The 23,880-nt window shown below is 42.2% G+C and overlaps 1 protein-coding gene across 1 annotated transcript; it reads left to right on the top strand.

Annotated features, from left to right (window-relative positions):
- Positions 1-43: 43 nt before the first annotated feature.
- On the top strand, positions 44-1,247 carry LOC308123790 (gastrotropin-like; the record flags this gene model as incomplete). The annotated part of the gene is given in 5 exon segments (XM_080486467.1): positions 44-121; positions 123-243; positions 337-512; positions 640-729; positions 1,197-1,247. Coding segments are annotated over 5 exon segments (516 nt in total).
- Between the last annotated feature and the right edge of the window lie 22,633 nt (positions 1,248-23,880).

Genomic DNA, 23,880 nt, shown 5'->3' with positions numbered 1-23,880 from the left:
GTTGGACTCATCCTCAGCTGTAATTGCTCTCTTGTGTCATCACATGCAAATGAAGGAGGTGGCGAGAGGTGTACAGTATATAAACAGGGAGCAGTCTCGCTCTCAGTACCTTGCTTTTTCCCTCAGCTTGGCTCAGCATCTCTGCTCTCACTCCTCCACCCACCAACTCCACCACAATGGCCTTTGCAGGAAAATGGCAAACTGAGACCCAGGAGGGATACGACGAGTTCTGCAAGCTTATCGGTGAGATTACAGGCTGAGGACTGTCACGTCGAGTTTCCTTTTATGTGCTAAGGGGTTATCGTAACTTCGCATGACTCTCCTTTCCACATCCAGGAATCCCCAGCGATATCATCGAGAAGGGTCGTGACTACAAGCTCATCACAGAGGTCACCCAGGACGGCAACAACTTCTCCTGGACCCAGATTTACCCCACCAACGCAACGGTCACCAACAAGTTCACAATCGGCCAAGAGGCTGACATGGAGACCATCGGCGGAAAGAAATTCAAGGTATTGAGAGAGCAAGGAATATAAATTCATATAAATCAAGCAAAAATGTTAGTGGTGTAGTAAGAGCTGAATAAATAAGTGATTACATTTTTTTTTGTGTGTGTGTGTGTGTGTGTGTGTTTTACAGGCCACAGTATCCCTGGAGGGAGCCAAGCTGAGTGTGACCTTCCCTAACTACCACCACACCTGTGAGGTCAGCGGAGGCAAGCTCATTGAGGTAAAACACACTGCGTTAGGCTTTCACTGCTGAGCACGTAGAACAATGACAGCGGTTATTACTCTTGACTCCCCACCGGGATTATTAGAGTCATCAGAGTTGTATCGCAGCAGCTGGGGACTTGAAATACCCAACAAAAAGAACTGAAATATAATGTTTTCAAGTGAAGAAGCGTTTCATTCTTGTATATAAGCTTTAAAATATGAGCTTAAATGAGTCTGCTCTCTTTCTGTACTTCCTTTTCCCTTTTTTTTCCTCCAACATCCAATTTTCTGTATTAAATTTTGTATTGAAGATGTAAAAAATGTGAAGCTTTCTGATTTCAGTTGCGAGCCAACATGTTGTCAAAACTATTGCCATTCATCATTCATATGTGTTATATGCTTTACTTTAAACAATATTGTTTGATACGATATACTTCAGTGTAACAAGACACTTTAGGTATGATGTTTCTCTTCTCTTTGCAGACTTCCAAAGCCGGATCTGTCACACTGATCAGAACCAGCAAGAAGATCTAACTGCTGACTGCACTGGACTTCTTGAGCAGTAACAACGGAAACCTCAAAACTATTATGATGGCAATAAAATAAACTATCTTGCCAATGAAACCTGTGACTTTGCCTGTACTTTGTTAATGTCTCATGCTGGAATAAACCAAAAAGTTTGAGCTTGCACTTGTTTCAAAATAACAGCTTTAGTCGGACAAAAAAACCACAATGTATACTGTGAAAGAGAAAAATAAGGAGCAGAGGGATCTTTTTCTATGTTTTTTGGTCAATATGTATCCAACTGACTTATGAGATAATCTCTATGTTGAAACGGGAGTTTGATAATAGAGTTAGAATGAGAATACTTATGTGATTGGTAAATAACAAAATTAAATTAAATTAAATTAAATTAAATTAAATTAAATTAAATTAAATTAAATTAAATTAAATTAAATTAAATTAAATTAAATTAAATTAAATTAAATTAAAAATATTTCTCTTATTAACCAAACTTAATTGAGTACATAACAAAAATAACAAGGTGGTCAAGAGATGGCAAAATGATCCAGATGGATAAAATGTTGTGAATTACAAGTAAGAGAATACTAAAGAAGCTTCTACCATGATATGTAGCATGTACTTGCATCGCACATTACACAATAAGTCCAACTCCTCTGTAAAGAAAGTATATATATTTGTCCTTGTATGAAAATCGCAAAATGATAGAGAAGAGGAAGAAGTTCCTGGGAGAGACAAACTGTGTTTAAAAAACAGTCTGAATATGTTTAGAACTACAAATGCTGCTATTACTGTATTCCAGGGTGGGGGATCAGCCGATGGCGGCTTCGCAGATTCATTATTCATTGACAGTCGGCAAGAAAAAGGGTGACTGTCTCTTACGATCCCTGTGCGAGGACTGAGGTGCCTGAAAGTGCTTTGAGAAAGGAAGAGGTTGATGTCAGCACCTGTTGCTCACTGAGAAGAGTGAGAATGATACGTGTTATTGCATCAGAGTTTCCCAAAGTTTCCAATAACGCCACAAGAGTTCATCCGTCAATAAGTTGAAAACAGTGTTGAAAATACTTCATTTATGTTGGTGGAAATTCTCTTTTTTTGCAAAAACTGCAGGCAGGGGAGAATGTGTATTGTGGGTGTAAAGAAGCAAAGCTATTAATTAACCTGGACCAAGAAAAACCTTGAGAGTCGCCACCCGGAGTGCTGCTCAGCTGCAGTGCATTCATTGCCGCCAGTGGTGGCTCCAAACTATATTGCAGTAATCACTCATATCTGAATATCCTCCAGACGTGAAACCTGGGGTGGCGTTATGAATGGCAGTGACAATCAATCATCCTTTCCAGACAGAAATATCACGACGACTGCTGGCATGCCACGGCGCTTTGCACAGACATTCACGGTGGGCAGGATGAACCCACGCGGCTTCGGTACTCCCCTGACTTTTGGTTCAGCGCCGTCAGCGGGTCCGAGTTTTCAGCCGCCAACAAGAATTTCCCACTGTGTCTCAACAAACAAGTAAACCACTAACGGCGAATAAATCCAAAGTCAAATAAATAAAAAAATATTCAATCATCAGATGTATTAGATCTCGCAAATTAGGCGCTAATAATTCGAGCCTTCTTCAGATGTGACAGCCGTCTGTCTTGTGAACATGTGATTTCTCCTATTTTCACACGCCTTTAAAATTGTGTGCGATTTCACTATGTGAAAACCTTAAGTACTCGCCAAGGCTTTCAGAAATAAAGTTGATGGATGTGGAAGAGTCTGGCAAGGGCTTTATAAAGAGCTCCAAGTGGTTTGAAATAAATAATAATAATTTTTTCCCCGAAGAAAATAATTTATGAGTGTCTGGGATTTAAAAATGAATGTGTCCGAGGCTCCCTGTCCCTGCAAAGTCAGCCAAAAATGCAAAGTGTCTGAGCGAAAAAGAAGCCAAACATCATCACAAGTTCTGTGTTTTTTTAAAAGAAAAAAATTTGCACAAAATAACATAAACGGATCATTTGGTTCACAGAAAATATGGGCAAAGGCCACGGCGCTTATAGAAAATGTGCCGTGATAAGTCGAAGATGCAATTGTTGGATCACAGTGGGACTAATAGCAGTAATCCCAGTAATGGCAACTTGTCAGAGGAACCTTAAACCGACTGTGAATCACGCTGGTGGAAATGTTCTGGTTTAGTGTTGCGCCGTTGCCTCCGAAACAGCGTGCAGTTACTGATTCATCGTATCAAAAACCTGAACTGGAGCATTTTGAAGTGGACTTGTTGAAAACGTTGTGGTTTTAAGCAGACTGAGCAAAAGCCTCAGAGCCTGTGCAGTTCAAGAGATTTTGCGATTGTTGGACAACAGTGCAAAATATATACAAGCCGTTATTTCAAACACCGTTAATATGAAAGCACAGGGAAGAAAGACAAAACAATAAACGCAAGAGTCAAGGGTCTTTATTTTTGCCTTCCCAAAGTCTGATTTACACCTTCCTCCAAATCTTATTTGTTTCCTTTTTTCTCATTTAATTGTGAATCCCCTCATCTTTCCTTTCATATTTTATGCTCCATTTTCCCTCCTGTTCCCCATCTGGGTTTTTATTCCCCATCCAGGTTGTCTTCCAATCTGTCTACTGGCTCTGCATGTGAAGCTGTTTGATTTTTCTTGACTTTTTTCGCTGTTCCTCTTTTGAAGGTTTTCAGTTTTCGTCTTTCCTACAAATCACTTTTTCTAGCAGCCTGCCTTGGGATCCATAATTCTGCTTTATTCTACTTATGGGTGCTGGATTCCAGTTGAATATGGGTGAGGGAAGGGTTCTCCCTTGGCAGGTGGCCAATACATACAGGGCAAATACAGACAACCCCCACACACACTCACCTTGACCCCTGCAGGCATTTTACAATCATTTTTTTGGGCTCTTTGGCCCCATTTACACCACAAAGTTGTCAACTGAAAACTTTGAGAACACAACCTTTTGAAATTACCTGATGTGCCACCGCGAAATTGACATTTCGAGCTTTTCACTAAAATGTCTCGGAAAACAATTGGATTTACAACCATGAAATCTGGTCTAAGATTGCTCTCAAGTTGAGTTAATCACTTTGATTATCACTGGATTAAAAAAAAAAAAAAAAAAAAAAAATCAATTGAAATAGTTCTTTGGTTAATAGATTCCTGCAGATGTAATGACACTTCAGCCTCAACTGCACCTTCACCTTCATAACCTTGGGCCCAGAGGAATTAAAAATGGTAAACAAAACCTTTTCAACCTCCCCATGCCAGTTAAGATATTAGACGGTGCCCTTCAAGTCCCTGTCACTTAATTTCCTTCGCTCTGATCTCATCTCTCATCCTCCACACTTTCTTCCTTTTGTGCTCACTGCTCCTTCTTCTCCTCTTTCTTCCTCCCGTTCACGCCTGTTCTCTGACTTTCGTCGGCAAGTCCTCTCTGTTCTTCTCCTCCTTGTCTCCCTCTCCATCTATCCTATTTCTCCGTGGCTCGAAGCCAAGCAAACAATCAGTTAATTAACCAGCTCAGTCCCAGGATCATTGTAGCAGCTCTCAGAGGAGAACCATAAAGGCCCTCACGTCTCTAAATTTACAGCTTCATTAAGTGGACTGGAGTAAGGTACAAATCCTTTGACTAAAATTGCCAGACCGCAGCCCCAGTGCATTTGCATGTGCCTGTGTGTGTGTGTGCTGGCCTTGACTGGAGAGCCGGTGACTCAATAGCTCCCTAATGAAAACAAAATCTCCGTTTTTTTGCCTCTGAGGTGGCGATTGTTTTGGTGTAATAATGAGACGTCTTCTCTTGCCGGCACAGATGCAATCAAGATCTCACACTCCTGCAAAATTAGGGTTGGAAGGCAACAAGCAAGGTGTCATTTGAGCATGTTTGTGTAGCTCGGCGCTGGCGCAATCACTCTGCAATATCACTTCCTTTGTCCTCACAGACAAACAAGCCTAATTGGCTATTTCCAAGGCTACTGTTTCTGATTGGCCATTCTGCCTTTTTTTGGATTGGCCTCCATCCCTTCTACCAGAAGTGGCAGGAAAATGACTTGTTAACACCTCCACATTGTGGTTCTGTTTTTCTGATGCAGGCCGTCAAGTACCACACTAACCCACCCGGCGAACTTGCATGCACAAGGAAAAAAAACGACCAACTTCCTGTGATATGTTGCTCGTCTACCTACTTTCACAACTGTTACTCCTGAGGTTACCCCCATATCTATGCCTTTTACTCTTTTCATCGTCACAAGAATATTTCTGACCGACCTTTTTTTTTTTTTTTTTTTTCATTTCAAGAGTGACACTATATATGACAGCCTGACAATGTGACAGCAGTTAATGCTCCAGCTCACCTATAGGATGGGTCGCAAGAGATAATGCTTGAATGCAACGAATGTTCTACTTGGGTAACTTAACAGAGCTTAATCTATATTAGGTTTTTCCTCAACTTCCATCCATCCATCCATTTTCTCCCGCTTATCCGTTTCCGAGTCACGGGGGTGGCAGTCTGAACACCATCACCCAGATCACATTGCACCAATTAAGAACCTTTCCTGCAGGAGGTGAGCCCACAGGGAGGTGGCACCCGGCGTGGGACACAAACCCACTGCCTTGTGATTGTGAGTCTCACGCTCTCCCAACTGAGCGAGCCGGGGAGTTTCCCTCAACTTATTTTTTGTTTTGTTTTTCCTGACACTTCAGTTTCAGATCTTCTTGAAAATAGTTCTCAGAGCAATGAGTGACCACCATTGGTTCTTTTTTTTCAAAGCAAAGTGACAAACGTGTGTGAATCTTGCAAGGACAGAAAGGAAGGAGGACGGGGACAAAAAAAAAAAAGAACTTTGCCAGACATGATAACATAAACGATCACTACAAGACGTGCTCGGGGGACCTACAAAGACACATCCAAACATCTTGAAGGAAATGCCTTTAAACTTTACTCACAGCGTTTTCAATATTGTTACCCAAAGCCGTCTTAGGGGGACTCAGGCTCAAATGCTCCGATCGCTGTCTGCGTGTCAAATTCACCTTGGGCAAGACAATGAACCCAATGATGTGTGAACACTTTGCCTGGTCAGCCAACACCGTTGGTGTGTGGGTGCGAGGGACGGATCATGTAAACTGTGCTCAGACTGCTGAAGCAGTAAAATGCACCATATAGCATAGGAAAAGCCCATTTTCAAATTATAGAGTGCCTCAGGTGCTCCTGCTTCTTGGAGTAAAGTTGAGACATGCAGTCTTGAGTATGTTGTCAACTTCGCTGACACTCTTTTAACATTAAATAATAGTCCTCCGCAATCTTTGGTCTCCCTATAAATTTTAAAGACAGTTTTAAAGACATGCAAGTGTTGTGTGGCCTCCTGCACCTTTTTGCTTTGGGTGCACCCTTGTGCAGAAGCAGTAACATTAAATCTTAACTTCTTTTTTAAAGGAATTGGTATGTGCGCTCTTGGAAAATAGTTGTCAACACAGCATTGTTTTGTAGGTGATGCTTTTAAAAACAAAGCTTTGTTCATACTGCTTAAAAATTCATTGTAGCGCCACTGGCTCCAGAGAAAAACGTTTTTATATAGAGATGACTTGATAATAACACCGGCTCAATTCTCCTTGAGATAAAGCTATCGAGACTGAATGTGACATTTATTTCCATGCATGTACAATACTGAAGCCGGTGGTTTTTTCTTCTCTTGAAATTGTGTTTGAAAAAGTAGCTTAAGTAGAGGCTTGAAGACAATCCGTCTGTTCACAACATCAGAATCTCTGAATTTCACTCCTTTAAAAAAAAATAAAAAATGGTTTGCAGAACATATAATCAGATTTTGTGCTGGTGACAGCATCCCTTGTGTCTATTATCCGGTCAAGAAGCTTCATAAAACAGACACAGAAATGCCCCGCAGAACCAACATCCACCCATCCATTACCCTTCACCGCCGCCACCATTTTTCTTTACTAAAAAGCTTCACTTTCTATTTGCTATCATTGAAGCCCTTCCAAATTCCCCCAGCTCTAAATTCAATTGCAGTGGCTTAAAAATCACAGGGCTTTAGAAAACACACCAAGTAAAGACACACCAAAATAAGAAAAAATGATTTAGTGGGGACGAGGGAGAGATTGAGACAATACAAACAACAAAAACAAGAACAAAATCTCCGGGTAGGATAATGAAAGGGTGACATACCACAATGTGATTGGCACCTTAGGCATTAATAACCTGAAATTACCTGGAATAACCATGGTAACAGTGGCAATTTGCTTGAATATCTCCCATCTTGTGAAAGCTGGCTGGATCAACTGGATAAAGATGGAAACCAGACTTTTCTGTACACATAACAACTTATAATTAATTCAATGTATTATCTATAGCACCTATTCTAAGATTTCCCTGGTTTTCTTTACAGTGGTTGGTCTTTTTTCAATTACCACGAATTGCAGGATGTTGTCTTCTATGACATGTTCCCAGTGTGCTTATTTGTACATCCTTCCTTCCAGACATCCTCTATACCACTCCATCCTGTTCAGGGTTTTCGGGTCCAGTTCCCCATTTCCAAATGCAATCCTACACAAGCAAAGCAGATATGAAACTGCTCTACTTCAACAATTATTATCGATCTGTTTTGGTTACGTCTGAGATTAAAGCCTAAACACAGTTTTTAGTATGTACGGTAATGATTTTTTTTTGCCTTTACTAGCGTTGTAAAAGGTTGTGGTTATCAATTTAAGACACATGTGTGACTTTGGTACTGTACCTAAGTCAATGTTGCTCATATCTGTAACCTGAGTATTCATTTTTGAGTTCTATCCATAATGAATTTTTTAAAGGTATACCAGCTTTAAGTGCAAATCTGGCCAACATGTGGATCTTCAATATCATGAACATCACGGTTTTGGATAATATCAATCAGAAATGCAAAACCAAGTATATGCATGTAAAAGTACCAGTCATTGACTGTAGAAAGTATAACTACAATGAAGCTTATTGCTGATCAGAATTGTCCAAAATCAGACTCCTTTTAAATTGAATTTGTTTAGTTTTAGAGAAAAGTCTGACCGGACAAAGATGGCATCTTGTTTTGAATTGTCCTGTTCCTCCTGGCACAGTGAAATGGTATCCATGTGAGGAAAGCCAAATAATGTCAGGTTCCTCGCTGATATGCATTCACATCGTCTTATCATTGTCATTTGATCCATTTATCCTCTGTCTTCTATCTGTTCTTCCACTTTGTTGAAGATATCAGGGTCAGGGTTACCTGGAGCCAAATAAAGGTTAGCAAAAGGGCAAACCGAGGCTCACTCTGGACAAACTTACAAATACAGCCACACCTATAAGAAAGTTAGAAGTAAAAATGTAAAGTGTGTGAGAGGCAGAAAAAAAGAAACCCAGGCGCACACATGAACAACATGCAAACTCCACATTGAAAGAGCTCACGTGTGGAATGGAGAGAATTGAGACCGGTCGTGAGTGAACAATTGAATGAGTCATTATCAAACTATTAAACTGAAGGTAGGCGTGTTTGATACAGAGTAATCGACAGAACAATGTCAAATAACTGTGGATTTCAAAAGCAACTGTGATCTAGCAACAACGCATTAGATCTGTCAATATTTCTAATTTGAAACAAATCAAATAAGATTTAAATAAGAGGTGGAAAAGTGGACGTCCCAGAGAATGCATCTGAGGTGGAAGAAATGTTAGAAACGCTCAAAGTGTCCCGCAAAGGAAGACTTGTTCAAGGAAAATGACTGATATTAAAGCTTTGACGAGGGCTGGTGGGAGTGTGGATCATGAGCATCTCATGTATTTGCGGAGGAATTTTAGTTCTTTTCATAACTCGGTGCAGAAAGGGAGGAGGATCATGTGGACTGGGCGAATCAGTTTTTCACATTTTATCATAGAACACTATTGCTGTAAGTCTTTTTCTTTGAAAGATCCTTTTATTATCCTAAAACACAAAAGTGCTTTAAAAGCTACCTACTTGGGCGTTGGAGGGAATGGAAAGCCCAAAAAGAAAAAGTCAAAATGTTCCTTTATGTTAACCCGCACGACTGTGAACAAAGAGCGCAAGTCTTTTTTACCCCCGAGGTGTCCTTCACAGCTCTATGGCGGTCTGACTGCGGCTGGAAGGACCGTCGAAACTCTGCCGTTCTCGTCTCCGCGATGTAAAACAGCTCGCAGTGGAAGCAGTGACCCCGTAATTGAAACATGAAATAAAATGTCACTGCTCAAAGGCAGCTTCTTTTTTTTTTTTTAATTATATATATTTCAGCTTTTAGAGATCCGTAAATGACTTTTATGTCCTGCAATATCTTGTTCTTACTCGTGTGCACTCTTGAACTTATCTTGGGAGTGTGCACATCACTTTGAATATGCTTTAGAAATGAAGTGACAGAACTTCTCTTGACTTGACTTCTTCTTACGCTACGGAAGATGGATGATCACAGAGAGCGATCCACCACCTCTCACATGGATACATGGATGGGAAAGACCCCCCCCCCACCCAAATGGGCCTATTCTCGACTCAAAGGCACCCATTTATGAGTACAGCTGCTCTATTTAAGATATATGTAGTCAAAACACTCATAAAAGAGGAGTGTTTGATTCCCTGTGTCAGAGTTCCTGTGCTGTTTATTACCGCTGTGCTCACACTGCTATCTCTTCTTTCCGTGATGTATTGAATGAAGAAAGTTAAAGCCTGAAGATGAATGTGAGGCTTATTGTATAAGAGTGAATGCAGGACCGCGGTCGTCTTGACAGAAAAGTCCTTTATTCAAAAGACAACTCCCACCTTTTACCCCAAATCCATGCTGCTGAAAAGGCCATTTGTTTTAAATACTTCATTCAAAAATATTAAGATATTACGCAGCTGCAAAGAGGAAATATCAATGCAGAGTTAAAATAAAAGGAACTTGTTTGAAACAAAAGTAAGGAAGGGAAAAAAAAAAAGCTGAAATATCTGTGGTCTCCATTCAAGCTTGTAGGAGCCGGCCGGGTCAGAATTTATGAATAGTGTAGTGAAATGCAACATGAATGAAGAATCTGAGATAAAAGAAGTGGATGGCAATAAAAAAAAAAAAGACAAACACCCATCAGCAAGGTTTTGTTCAGGAGGATCCAAAATGTGCCCATTAGCCCTTTTGTAAATCCAATAATGTATCATGTACTGAAAACAACTGCTACAAAGTCATTTAATGGATTTACAATCTTGACTTATCAGTTGTTATTTGCATATTTTTGTGTTGGATAATGTTTAAAAAAAGTATTCCTTTGTTCTGCAGTTATAGCTTTATTGTCGATTCATATTTGTTCAATGTACTAGATATTTTTTTTGGGGGGGGGGAGTTTATAAGATTATAAAGAGTAGTAGATGCTGTGTAGAAGAAGTAACAGAACATTTTAGGATTTCAAGGAATCCTGGCAGCTTCTGCTAATTAAACTTTGACTGAAGATACTCATCCTGTTAAGAAGTAGGTTTGAACAAATCTCGGCAGTTACTCAGAAAGACATGGGGGTATTGATGGTATTAATGTCAGACAGCAGACCGGGCATCTATTCATCCATCCCTCCTCCGAGGCTGACTCCTTGTGCCCCACAGCCCGGGACAGGGCCTCTCTCCGGGGGGACAGTAGTCGGCTTTGTTCCCGTATCGTGCTTCACATTCCCCAGACCTGCCCCGGTTCCCTTTGCATGCCGGCTCAGTTGGCAAGCGGGTCGGCCGGCCTGCCAGCCAGCATCCATCCATACAGACGGCAGTCCTTCCATCCCTCTATTCATACACTGAGTGGTTGATTTCATGTACCCCCCCTGGCCCAGAACAAGGCCTCTCTCTGGGGGACAGTAGTCAGCTTTGTCCCCCCCCCCTCCATGCCTCACATTCCCTAGACCTGCCCCTAGTCCCCCCTCAAGGCACAGGGCACTGGGAGGGGTAAGGGTCTCTGTACGCCCCCATTTCCCTTTCTCTTTCAGATATTCTCGCTCTTTGGACCCTGCTGCTACATCGCCACCACCATCATCACATCATTTTTTTTATTTATTTTTTCCTGGAGGGTTCTCTCTGCTGCCCCAAGCTTTCACTGATGCCCTTTCTGTCTTCTGGCTGGTCATAAAATCGACAGCTAACAACCTTGTCTGTCCTCTTACAATCTCTATCATCCATTTTCTGTCTTTCTCTCCACTCCCACACACGCATTGTTTTTTCTCTCTGAAACACAGCAGAGTACATAAAGCACTAGAAGAATTACCTATGTGCACATAATACCTCCATAATTATACATTCTATTCCTAATCCTTTGTCTTCTTTTAAAGCGTTCTAAAACCCAAGTTTCCAGCCCGACAGTAGCTATTTAAACCAAACCGCTGCTGGTCCAGGATCAGCAACATCCACCAGCTCACCTTTTCTTAGCTGCTCTGTCAACACAGGACGATAAAACCTGATCCAGTGCCAGTGTCTGGCTGTACCTACAACCCACTCCTATTCAGCAAGGAGAAGGGTGGGGGCGTAGGCCATTATTAAAGATGGCGGCCTTGCTGAGGCACAATGGCTCTGCATAGAGCAGGCTTTTATTGCATGTATTTTTCTCAACAGGAGAGTGGGCAGTCTACCCTCTGTGAGCATTTAATTGCTTTAACAGCTGGAGAGGAGGGGGAGAGGGGGGGGGGGGGGGGGGGGGGGGCAACAGTGAAGCAGAAACAAAGGCATTGGAGAAAAAAAGTGTGAGTCACCGGGATTTTAAATTTGCTGCGTCTGATGTTGATAAACTTATCAGTGGCAGATTGACTTTAGATATTGAGCGTCACACTAGGAACTAATCGTTTGTGACCCCGTCACTTCACATCTGCACACCGTGTGTGTTCATTAGGCTGCATCCAAATCCTCGTGAGGAGTGTGTGACTCCTGCTTTAGAGGAACGTGTCATGCGTGGGCTTTGTTGGCAGGTAACTATTTTCCCTACAGCCTTGCGGATATTACTGTTATTTCAAATTAAAAGACTATCGCGAGATTAAAACGTGCGTGTGTGGTGTGTGTGTGTGTGTGTGTGTGTGTGTGTGTGTGTGTGTGTGTGTGTGTGTGTGTGTGTGTGTGTGTCACACTGCATAATGCGGATGCTGACAAGTGTCTTTGTCTGGCCTATACCAATAAATGAAAAGTGGAGCAGAGCCTTGGGGCAAGGTGAGGCCCTGACGCTCCTCTGGAGGCTCCAGCTAATGGAGATCCACTGTTGGGTTCCTGGACCGGCCCTCAGGGGCGCAGTTGGGGATTAAAAATGTAATCCACTGCTCACATTATCACACAGAGAATGAAAATGGAGGTCTGAACTGCAAATGGCCGGAATTCTTGAAATATCTTCATGACTGGTAGTTGTGTGTTTATTTGTAAATATACATGTGGAAAAAATGACTAACAACATTTGTGTCTTACATCCAGTTATTTGATACTTGGATCACAGGGGACTGAAGCCAAACCCAAGCAACATTATGCAACAGAAAGGTTAGACCCGGGGCTGGTCTGCCATCTTCCTAGAGGTCTACCTTGTACATGTCTTTTGAAAATTCCTGATCAGTAACTGTTGCATTTATCCTAAAAACTACACTGGAATGATCCTAATCAATTAGGGAAAACACACAAAACCCAACTCAATATTGTGTCTCCTACATTCTGTGGGTTTTTGGAGAACTGACTTTCAAAATGGACCAACCTATTTATCCGTCTATCTGATAAACTTACATGAGGCAAGTGCAGGATGGTAAAGATCACCAGTACATCACAGCAACATGCTTTAATCATGGGACTGTTTTTCTCTGCCAATATTAGACATGCAAAGTAACATTTAAAAGTATTATTTAAATACACAAACAAATGAAAATCACAAATTTTCTCACAGTGGTATTGTTAAATCACATTAGTTAGTATTGTCAGTTTGTTTTAATCAGTTATATCATAATAAATAGCACTCAAGCCAAAAAGCGCCAAAGATTTGAGTCTGAATCTTGTAACCTCTCGGAAATGATCACAATGGTCGATAAGGAAAAAGTTCACAAACAAGAGGCAACAAAAACCAACTTAATATGTTGTTCAGCACATGAAATGTTCATAAAGTGTGAATTCAACGTAGCGACTGCACTGGAAACACAAGAATGTTTACTAAATGTTTACTAACGTTTGCCGATGAAACCAGAGGACCATCATGTTTTTTTGTGGAAAGTTTGATAGTTCTCTACGGATTCTTTGTGACCTCCCAAAACATGCATCTGAGGTGAATTGGTCACTAAAAAGCGTTATGGAAGATTGACAGATAGATGGAACACAATATGCAGGAAAAACAACCATGGACCGGAGTGCTCATGGGGTCTGCAGAACCCCACTCTCTTATCAGTGGACCTACACGAGCTCCATAAGTACTATATCCATCATGCAATGCCCACTTTGTCACTATCAAACGCCAGCTTTAGTGGAGGCCTAATGGGCGAGGTGGGAGGGTTGCATAGATGGAGAGATAGATGGTAAACATGTGTTATGAGCTGAGGAGGGGGATTTCCCACAGCTACACTCCAGAGACAAAGAAGCTTATTTCACACTTCATTTCATTCTAATATCTGCAACAACAGCAAGGGAAAACACACTTAGACGCCCGTACACACTATTGCACATGCAAACAAACATATCCTTAATATATTCTGAAACATACACACAAGCACATGAGGCTGTACACGCCATAAATTTACACACACACACACACACACACACACACACACACACACACACACACACACACACACACACACACACACACACACACACACACACACACACTCACACACACCAGGGTCTGCACGTGCATTTGTGTATCGCCCACACGCTTAACAACATCAGGAGATTTGGGAAAAAGGAAAATTCGAATAAAGAAACGTATGACCAAGCTCAAGCCAGGAGTGTGTGTGTGTGTGTGTGTGTGTGTCTGTGCCTGTGTGTTTTAAAGATTTACCGTTCAGCTAATCTCTAAATAAAAACACAACCTGTGGGCAAACAAAAAAAAATCAATACAGCTCAGCTCGTAGCCTGTAAATGGATTGTTTTGATATTCTATTAGAGTTCCTCTGAGGTATTGCAATTGTGTTAACTGACACAGTGAAATGACATTTTGATTTTACTAACTGGATGTGTCAGGGAACAGAAAACAATGTTTATATATCATCTGAATTATGTGCTGGCTTCCCTTCAAGGTGACGGCAGGATGGCTGTATATAACACTCATTTCAAACATTTTGCTTCAGACGACTTGCAAGTTTTGTTGTTACGACACATACTGCATATCTACAGGTACAGATTTGACTTGAGTGCTGTCAGTCTGGCTTGTCGGAGGGATCTTAAAACCAATGTCAGCTGAAAGACAAAACAAAATGTACATTATTGTACATTACAGCATTGCCGTAGTAATTTGTCGTGTATTACTACATATTGTATCTATGTCTGTCAAAATATCTGACAGGGGTGCCTGGATGAAATGTAAAAATGCCAGATATTGTGTGATCAGGCCCAACAATGGACTGATGACCTGCTCGGTACATTTCTTGGGTTTTCACGTAATTACCGCAGTGATTGCAGGAAAAGGTCCTTCTGACTCTGACTACATGGACAAAACAAAGAATGGATCTCCGGAAGCTTTCTAAGCATGACCTTCATTTAGTACTTGGTTCTTTCTTAATTTTCTTGTCAAATTATTGCAAAAAGTATGTTACTCTGTGTTAGTCTGTTATTGCAAGGCAAGACACATTTATTTATAGAGCACCATTCAAACACAGGGCACTTCACAGTGCTTTACAAAGAAAGCAGGCTTTTACCCCATTTTTTTGGCTCAACTTTGATAAGTATAATTCATTTCTATGGTTTGTCTTCTGTCCATGGTGCTGAGAATTTGTATTATTTTGTTACATTATAATGAAAATGTAAAAATATGCAAGTAAGGGTTATTGGCAAATCCAAACTGACTGTAGGTGAGAATCTGTGTGTGAATGTGTGTCATGGCCTGTGATGGCCTGGCAACTGTTTATGGTGACGGACAGATGGCATTTTTGACTTCAGATTTTCACAAGTATTAAATGTAATCAGCATATTACTAAAGAGAAAAACAACGTGTCTGTTTAAAGTTAAGTAGCCTTACGTGAAAAGAGCTTTATTTAGTGAAAGCACGATCGACCTGAGTATTAATTATTGAAAATGGTTCCGATAGGAGTCAGTGCCATACTTGAGGCCACCGAGCTCAGTGGCTTTGTGCTGTTGGGTCCATCACAGAACCTCCTCCTCTGGTTTAATCAGGTTCACAGAGATAACGCTTCTTATGCAGTGCAAACCATCTGGTTTAACGTTCAACACATAATGAGCCCACATGGAGTGTGAAGCATGTGGCTCCGCCTATGATACCTTCATAGCATGCAGTGGTCTGTAACTTAGGGATCATTTCAACCACATGCCCCACATAATGTCCTCACACACACACACACACACACACACACACACACACACACACACGCGCGCGCGGTACAGTTAGTTGCATTAACAGAATGATGAGGGATGTGGGTGGTTGGGAGGACGATAGGTGGAGATGATGGAGTGCAGTGGTGAGATGGATCAGGGAGAAGAGGGTAACTGAGGGTAAAATGATGGCTCAGGGCAATGAAGATGGAAGTGGGGGCTGAGGTGAGGCAGGGAAAAGCAGCCGGGCAATGATACAGCGTTTAAGGTTAGATTTTCCCTCCCGTGCACATTTACGATCTGTGTCATAACATTTGAAACGTGTGCTGCATTTTACAAGGTAATATCATTTGATTTTGCCATGCTTGTGCTGATTGGCTTGGTGCAAATAATCCCAAATGTGGGTCAGCTGACAAAAAAATAAATAGAAAATAGAACATGTAGGAGTTCAGAGTACTGCCATACATTTTTACTCACTCATTTTATGCTTCTCGTATATATAATATGCTTTCCTCTAAATTAAACAGCAAAAAGTATTAAAGTAACTCATCAAGTGTTGATTTTAACTCTTTAAGCTCTTTATGTCTCCATATTCTACAGTTAAACGACTATAGACGGTCATGTCTGTAATCTGAAACATTATATGACTGCTCGATATAATAAACTATGCACCGGAAACTTATGGCAAAATAATAATATAGTATTTATGTTTTGTCATGAATTGTGGAATTAAGGTTAAACTGAAATTACGAAAGAAGATTGACCTCTTGAAACGCCACTGAGCAGAGTGAGTGGAAAACGAGATGAGACGCGGTCGCTCATTTGTGTGAACCCATTAAAACAATCTGGCAATCCGGTTATGTGAATAAATTTGGGTAGGATGAGTGTGATCATGAATTTACAGCCTATGGCACGGCTCGTTGTTGATAAATCACCCTCTTAGGTGGACTGTGAAAAAAAATATCATTAATGTAAACACACAAACAACAAGGCATTTGCATATGCGCACGTGTCCTCTCGTGCGAGCAGAGGTAACTACCCGTGTACATACAGTACACTCCAAAACACACACACACACACACACACACACACACACGCACACACACACACACACACACACACACACACACACACACACACACACACACACACACACACACACACACACACACACACACACACACACACACACACACACATGCACACAATTTCACTGCCTGTCAGATTTCATTTACCAGATGACCAAACAGAGAAAATAAATTTCACAGCTCTGATTGGTAAATTAGTCTTTGTCTATATGTGTTCATTTATCCATGTTTAGAAACCCACAATGCCTTGTGGCAGAGTTTTTCTTACAGGGACTGGCTATGAAGTTTTCTACCGGTTACGGCTGAAAACAAATTAAAACTAAATGGGGGCACTAAACCGATTGTACACACAGGGCTGAGTTCACATGTGTCAATGAGTACCTGTTAATCTGCGTGAGACTCCCGTAACACTGTGAAGGCCTTTTCAGGCAGGGTGCGATAGAAAGGGCACAAGCCAAGACAGAGTGATAGAAAACTACTCATTTTCACGAATTCACCTCCAACGCACATGCAGGCTCCAGACAGAAAAGCTCAGAAGTCTCAAGAAACCACAAACTGATGCATGTGGTGAGGATAAGTCTTAAGATATGACTGAGGCTGGAGGATTGGTGACCAGTGCAGGCACATATATGACAAAAAAATAGCATGTTGCAGGATGCTGCTGCAACATTTTATGCACTAAATACATCTAACTTTATAAAGTAAGGTCCTTGGAGAAAGTCTATGCCACTGTGCTGATCCCGACCAGCCTCTTTTCAAGGCTGAGTTGCTCAGCCTGCACAAATATTCTGCCAAAAAGGAGAACTAATAGGCTTAACCACTGTATGGAGATATCCTTGAATCTGAAACGATGATGAATTGATCACAGTCTATCCAGACGCTCCATGTTACAGGGGTCACCACTGCAAATCATCACAATTTGCATTGTATACGTGTTTAATGACTTTTCTGCAGCAACTACTCAACCTCAGGTCCGAAAACCTCAGGTTAACACCTCAGACTTAGACTCGAGTGCCACTAGGTTGTGCCGAGACAATTTTTTTTTTTTATGGTCGGGCTGCAAGACGGTGTAGTGTTTGCACACCTGCCTCACAGTAATAAACCTCTTGGTTTGAGTCTTGGCAGGGTGTTTCTGTGTGGAGTTTGCATGGTTGCCCCATGCATAACAAATATTGCATTTTGGACAAAAACATGCACACGAGGTTAATTGGTGACCAAATATTAAATGGGGGTGTAAAGGTGTGTGTGTGTGTGTGTGTGTGTGTGTGTGTGTGTGTGTGTGTGTGTGTGTGTGTGTGTGTGTGTGTGTGTGTGTGTGTGTGTGTGTGTGTGTGTGTGTGTGTGTGTGTGTGTGTGTGTGTGTGTGTGCGTGCGTGTGCGTGTGCGTGTGCGTGTGTGTGTCTCATTGTGTTTGCACTGTGAAACACTGGCAACATGTCCATGGGCGACTGATCATTAGGGGCAGGTGGGGCTCATAATTTGCATGCAAAGTATGCTATTCATTTTTTAAGATTATCTACAATATTTTCTTGTCTGTGAGTAAACTTCCTCCTAATTACTACATAATTACTGTGTGAGGACAGTACTTCCTGGTTACTGGTCTCCATTTGCTGTTTCAGGCTGTGTTTCCTCCTGATCCACACCGATGGTGCATTAGTGGGGTTAGCCCCTCTCTCACCATGCAGTGTGTATGGCATTCAGTAAAGTGTAAAGCCGTGGTTCCACCGCGCAGTACGTGCTGGAGCGGGGCGGAGTGGGAGGGTACAGTATGACCACCCAGGCCCAACTCTGTCGTGCGGTCCCACCACAGAAAGTACGGTTAAAATGTAGGCGGGGTTGTGAACGACTCAGAGACGCGTCGAGCGAAGAAGACGGAAGCGGCCAGCAGCTCGTGGCGGGCGGCATTACCCGGCCGCAACTCTGCGGCCATCTGAGTCGTTCTTTGTGACAGAGGTTAAACTTTCTCATTGTGAAGAGCAGCATCCAGCTCCTGTTGAATCTCCTCCTCCTGTAACTGAGAGGAGCGTCTGCACCTCGTTAAAAGGCCGCAATGTTGTGTTGTGCCCCGACGGTCCATCAGACAGCTGCGTTGTCGCTTCGCCTCACAGACCCGTTCCTCGGTGCTAGGAACCTCAACGGAGGGGTGGCAGAAAATCGTAGCCGGTGGTCGCGGTTGCTTTCCGTACCATCCACAACTTTTTCAGTCGGACGATGCGAAAACCCGTCCCGCCCCGCGACCTCCCGGCACAGAAAGTGCAATGGAACCGCGGCTTAAGTGTGCATGCGCAGACTGTGGCTCCATTCATTCAGTTCACGTGATTTTGATGCCTAGTGGGGCTTGAAGCCCGAATCCCCTCTAACAACGTCATTTAAATGCTCAGAGCTGATTGGCCAGTGCTGATTTAGGCACCGCTTCACAGAACCGGGGTGAGTCGTCCCAAATACCAGCTTGTGAGCAGCGAGCGAACAAATAGTTACGAATCAAAATTAATTAGGTTGACTATTTACGTGCACGAGTTTGAAACTCTTACTTTAGTGGAGAAACTGAAGGTAACTAGTGGTAAACTGAGTAACGCGGTGACCAACAGTTTGTAAGAATCTCTCAACTTTGCAGCATTACCGGTGGTCGAGTGGTAGAACTAGGTCTTTGAAACTGCACGGCGTGTAAGTATTTACATCTAGAAACGCCATTGGACATGTTGCACAGTGTTATTTCCATCCTAGAGTTGGCATTCGGGTATGTACATTATTAGTACTATTATTAATCTTTAATACAAAACTATTTCAATACGTTTTTGCGCAGCAAGATGCACCTGTTATATTCAGAACCCTGTAGGCGATCTTGGTGGTGATAGTTGCAGCAACTGCACATCTGATTCTTGTCCAAATCAATAAAACCTTCAACGCTGAAGGTTACACACGCACATGCACGCACACGCACGCACGCACGCACGCACGCACGCACGCACGCACGCACGCACGCACGCACGCACGCACGCACGCACGCACGCACGCACGCACGCACGCACGCACGCACGCACAAAATTCAGCTTTTCTTGCTGTTATCTGCTCTGCAATGCTAATCTTCTTTATTTGTCTTCTGTCAAAGAATTGCTTGTTTGTTGATTCTCTCAATACACTTAATCCTGTTTGATCATCCAAATGAGGACACATGCACACGCATGCACACACACCACTCACATGCAAACAGAAGGATGCATTCAAGCAAGTGTCATAACTACTAATGTGACTTCTTCTCTGCGCGCACACACACACACACACACACACACACACACACACACACACACACACACACACACACACACACACACACACACACACACACACACACACACACGCACACGCACACGCACACGCACACTCGCACACACACAAAGGCACAGCACACTAGATGAACAATGTGCAACTCACACAAGCCATTTGGGCAATATGGTGGCTGATGAGACCATAAGTCTGCTGGGTGCGAAATAATGTCCTCACACACACACACACACACACACACACACACACACACACACACACACACACACACACACACACACACACACACACACACACACACACACACACACACACACACACACACACACACACTTCAGGTCTTCAAGTCATCCCATATCACCATTAGAGACATCATAGAAACACACACATACACAGACACACACTCCAATCAGGGCCCAATGAGCCTGTACAGAGAAAGAAATGGGCAGAAAAGAGACTGTTGGCAGGGGGGGGGGGGTAAGAAAAAAGAACAGGATAAGAGACAGACTGATTTCTGCAGCTTTGAAGTAATGTCTGCAATTTCAAATATATCTCTCTCATTTGGTGGAGTCCATTTTGTTGGAGTGAAAGGAGCTGATGCGCGGCTGCACCATGTTTCAAAAAATGAATAGTGTTTTATGTTCTTATTTCAGCTTTTACCTTTAGCTTCCTGTCTCCTTTTTAATCACCGCAAAACATTGTCCCAATCAATGAATTGACTTACCATGACAATCTATTCAGTGTAGTAATTAGCTGTTGTTTTCTTCCATCTCAGTCACTTTGGTCAATGAAGTCATTCATTAAAGTTCTGCTGTAAATGAATGAAACTACGATTACAAAATGAGCTTCCTGAGCACATTTTGAGAAGTCCAGAGTTCAGAGTAAAACAGCAGTTGGGGTCCTTCTGGCATCTGACAAGGACGCCTTGAGGACACAATGAAGCAATCAAGTGTAGGATGGCAAAGAGAATTGTCAAAATAAATGTAAGTTAAGAGTTTATGCTTTAAAAGTCTTCTGCCAGCTCTCTATAATGATAATGGTCTTGAGCCCCATATTTGGCCTGGCACATTTATTGATGGATGCTCTTCCAGATGAAACCCTTTGTGCAACCTGAACTTTCAGACAAAGCTCACTGATTCCATAAGTTACACATTTTACAAATGCTGGTTTATATTGCAAAGGCATCACTTGGTAATGATACATTTATATTGTGAAATAGAACACTGATTAGAGTTATTTTGAGTATATCTGCACCCATTTACATTTATTTGTTCATATTTTACACTTAATCTTAGAGAGATCATTTCAATAAATTAGGGGAATCATGCAACAAATAAGACAATTAAAGAGTGATTAAGACCCAGCTGTGTTTTGAACTTAATATTGATCTAATACACTATAATTGCGATTCAAATCTAAACTGTTACAGTGCACATTCATTCGGGTCCAGTTACTCTGTAAATACAAAGTCCAATATTTTCTGTTTTTCACCCTTGTGTTAATCAACACCTTCCAGAGATTTCACTTTCTTGTAACTGCACATTCCTTATGAGGGGGCAGTTTAGGACAGATTGACAGATCACCACCTGAATGTGCTTGTACTTGTAGAAAACTAAAACACTTGTTTTTACTTTGGTTTATTCCATGCCTCATGACCTCAGCTTTCAAGATTTATTCTAAACTTGTTGATAATGGTGCCATGAAATCATTCAGCATAGTCCCAGCTGTTGCTGATACAATTCAACAATTAGAGCGGTTTTTAATGTCCTTTTAGTCCTGCCTTGCCTTTTAAATACAAATTACCTACATGTACCCAGCAGGTTGGTCTGACTCTGTATTGTCTGTATTTTTTTTACTTTCGTTGGGGCGAAGGGTATGTTTTTGTCCACGTGTAATTATTTATTGGTTTGTATGTATGTATGTATGTATGTTTGTATGTATGTATGTATGTATGTATGTATGTATGTATGTATGTATGTTACCAACTTTTGGCAAAAACTACTGACATAAAATCTTCAAGGATGATTTGTCATCATCCAAAAACCAATCCAGTAGATTTTGGGATCAAACAGCTCCTGCAGAGGTAAGTTACGGCTGCAGCACGGAACTGCCGCTAGCCGCCTGCTAGCACACTGCTAACTGTTCAGAAACACCGGTGTGAGTGCATTGACTCGGGTCGTGGTTTATCTGTGTGCCCCCGCTCAGTGTTTCTCACAGTGATGTTGATATTAGTGATGTTAGCATTGATATGAGCTAATGGCTAACATGCGAGTGACGCTAACTCGGTTCCACAAACAAATGTGGCATTGGCGAAGGTATGACCTTTACTGAGTGCACGTACTGGTTTCACAAAAGTGTTATGTGTATATTTTTAATGGCACAATTATTTCCGAGCTGTCAGCTCTTGGCACAGTCACGGCTAAGAAGCTTAACGTTTTGAGGCGCACATAAGACCTGAAAATGAAGCAAAATTAAATTGACTGTCTTCGGTAAGAGAGTGTTTAAATCACTAGTCACAGGTTCGATGTTGATGTGAACCAAAAAATCTGAGACCCTCGTGGATTTTTATGGCCGCCAAACAGAAAGTTACATTAGAATATAATGATTTATTAATCAGTGATCGTAGCGTGTGTGGCTTTTAAGCTAATTGGGAGGAGAAACTTTGGACAATTGACGCAGTCAAGCTTGAGTCACTCTTCCTAGATGACGGACAAAAGCACTGGAGTGGCCACCATGTCTGGATGGACATTTGAGCTGTCTCCCATACCAAGGCCAGCCCATCCTTTCTATCCTTTCCACCCTTTTCAGTCCTTTGCCACATCTACCCCTCCCTCATTGATCCCACAGTTTGTTTTTGAGCTCTTTCTCCCCAAAGATGTCCCACTGGGGCTGAGCCTCCACAAAGACCCAACACCCAGAGTGAAGGAGAAAAGGGCTGCGAAAAGAGAAAAGGGGAGAGAGAAGAGCAAGGAGAAAATAGAGGGTGAGAGGTCACAGAGGAAAAGAGAAGAAGGAGAAGAGAGCAAGCGAAGAGGAGAGCTGTAAAGACGACAGAGAATAGGGAACAGAGAAAGAGCGAGGGGAAGACTTAAGAAGACCGGGGATATTGAGAAAAGGAGGCAAAAATAGGGGGGAGCCAGAGAGATAGTTGGTGGTGAAAGAGATAGAACAAGAGGAGGAGAAAAGAGGCAGGAGAGAGGATAATGGAAAGGAGACAAAGATGTGAAGAAGAGCAGATAGAGAGAGGTAGAAGCTGGGAGAAAAAGAGGGATTGGATTTGACACAAAGGAGTATCCAGCAGAGTAGAAAGGTGGAGATGAGAAAAGGAGAAGAGACAGACTTGATGAAAAGAAATCAAGCTTTGAATAAAAAGGGAGGGAGAAGGGTTGGTTGCCAGGAGCCTGTGTGTGAGTGTGTATTGTAGGGGATGGAGGGTCATAAGTAGCCGCTAACAGACTTGTGCCACCTCTGCTGGAGGAGGAGCCCTTCAGAAAACATCTCATCAGCAGTGTGCGCAGTTTGGAGAGGAAGTGTTTTCAGGCACAAACAGAGCACTCATGAGTTCACCATAGATTAGGTGATCAAACACTTCCCCCTCCCCAACGACTGAGACACACAAACCCACACTGTCTGGCCAGTCCACCGCCTGTTAACGCCTCAGTCTTAATCAGCACCTTCGTGTCAGGCTCTGATCTGGCTCTGGCTCAAGCTCGCTGCGTTTACATGCACTTAAGGAATGAGATTATTTTCGACTTCCAGCAGTAACCTAATTTCTGAAATGTTGTGAGAATGAGAAACACTGTGTCTTCGTAGA

The sequence above is a fragment of the Lipophrys pholis genome (genome assembly GCF_963383615.2).
Source record: "Lipophrys pholis genome assembly, chromosome: 1".
Lineage (NCBI taxonomy): Eukaryota > Metazoa > Chordata > Actinopteri > Blenniiformes > Blenniidae > Lipophrys > Lipophrys pholis.
The sequence above is the reverse complement of the archived record's forward strand: the minus strand, read 5'-3'. Positions and strand labels throughout refer to the sequence as shown.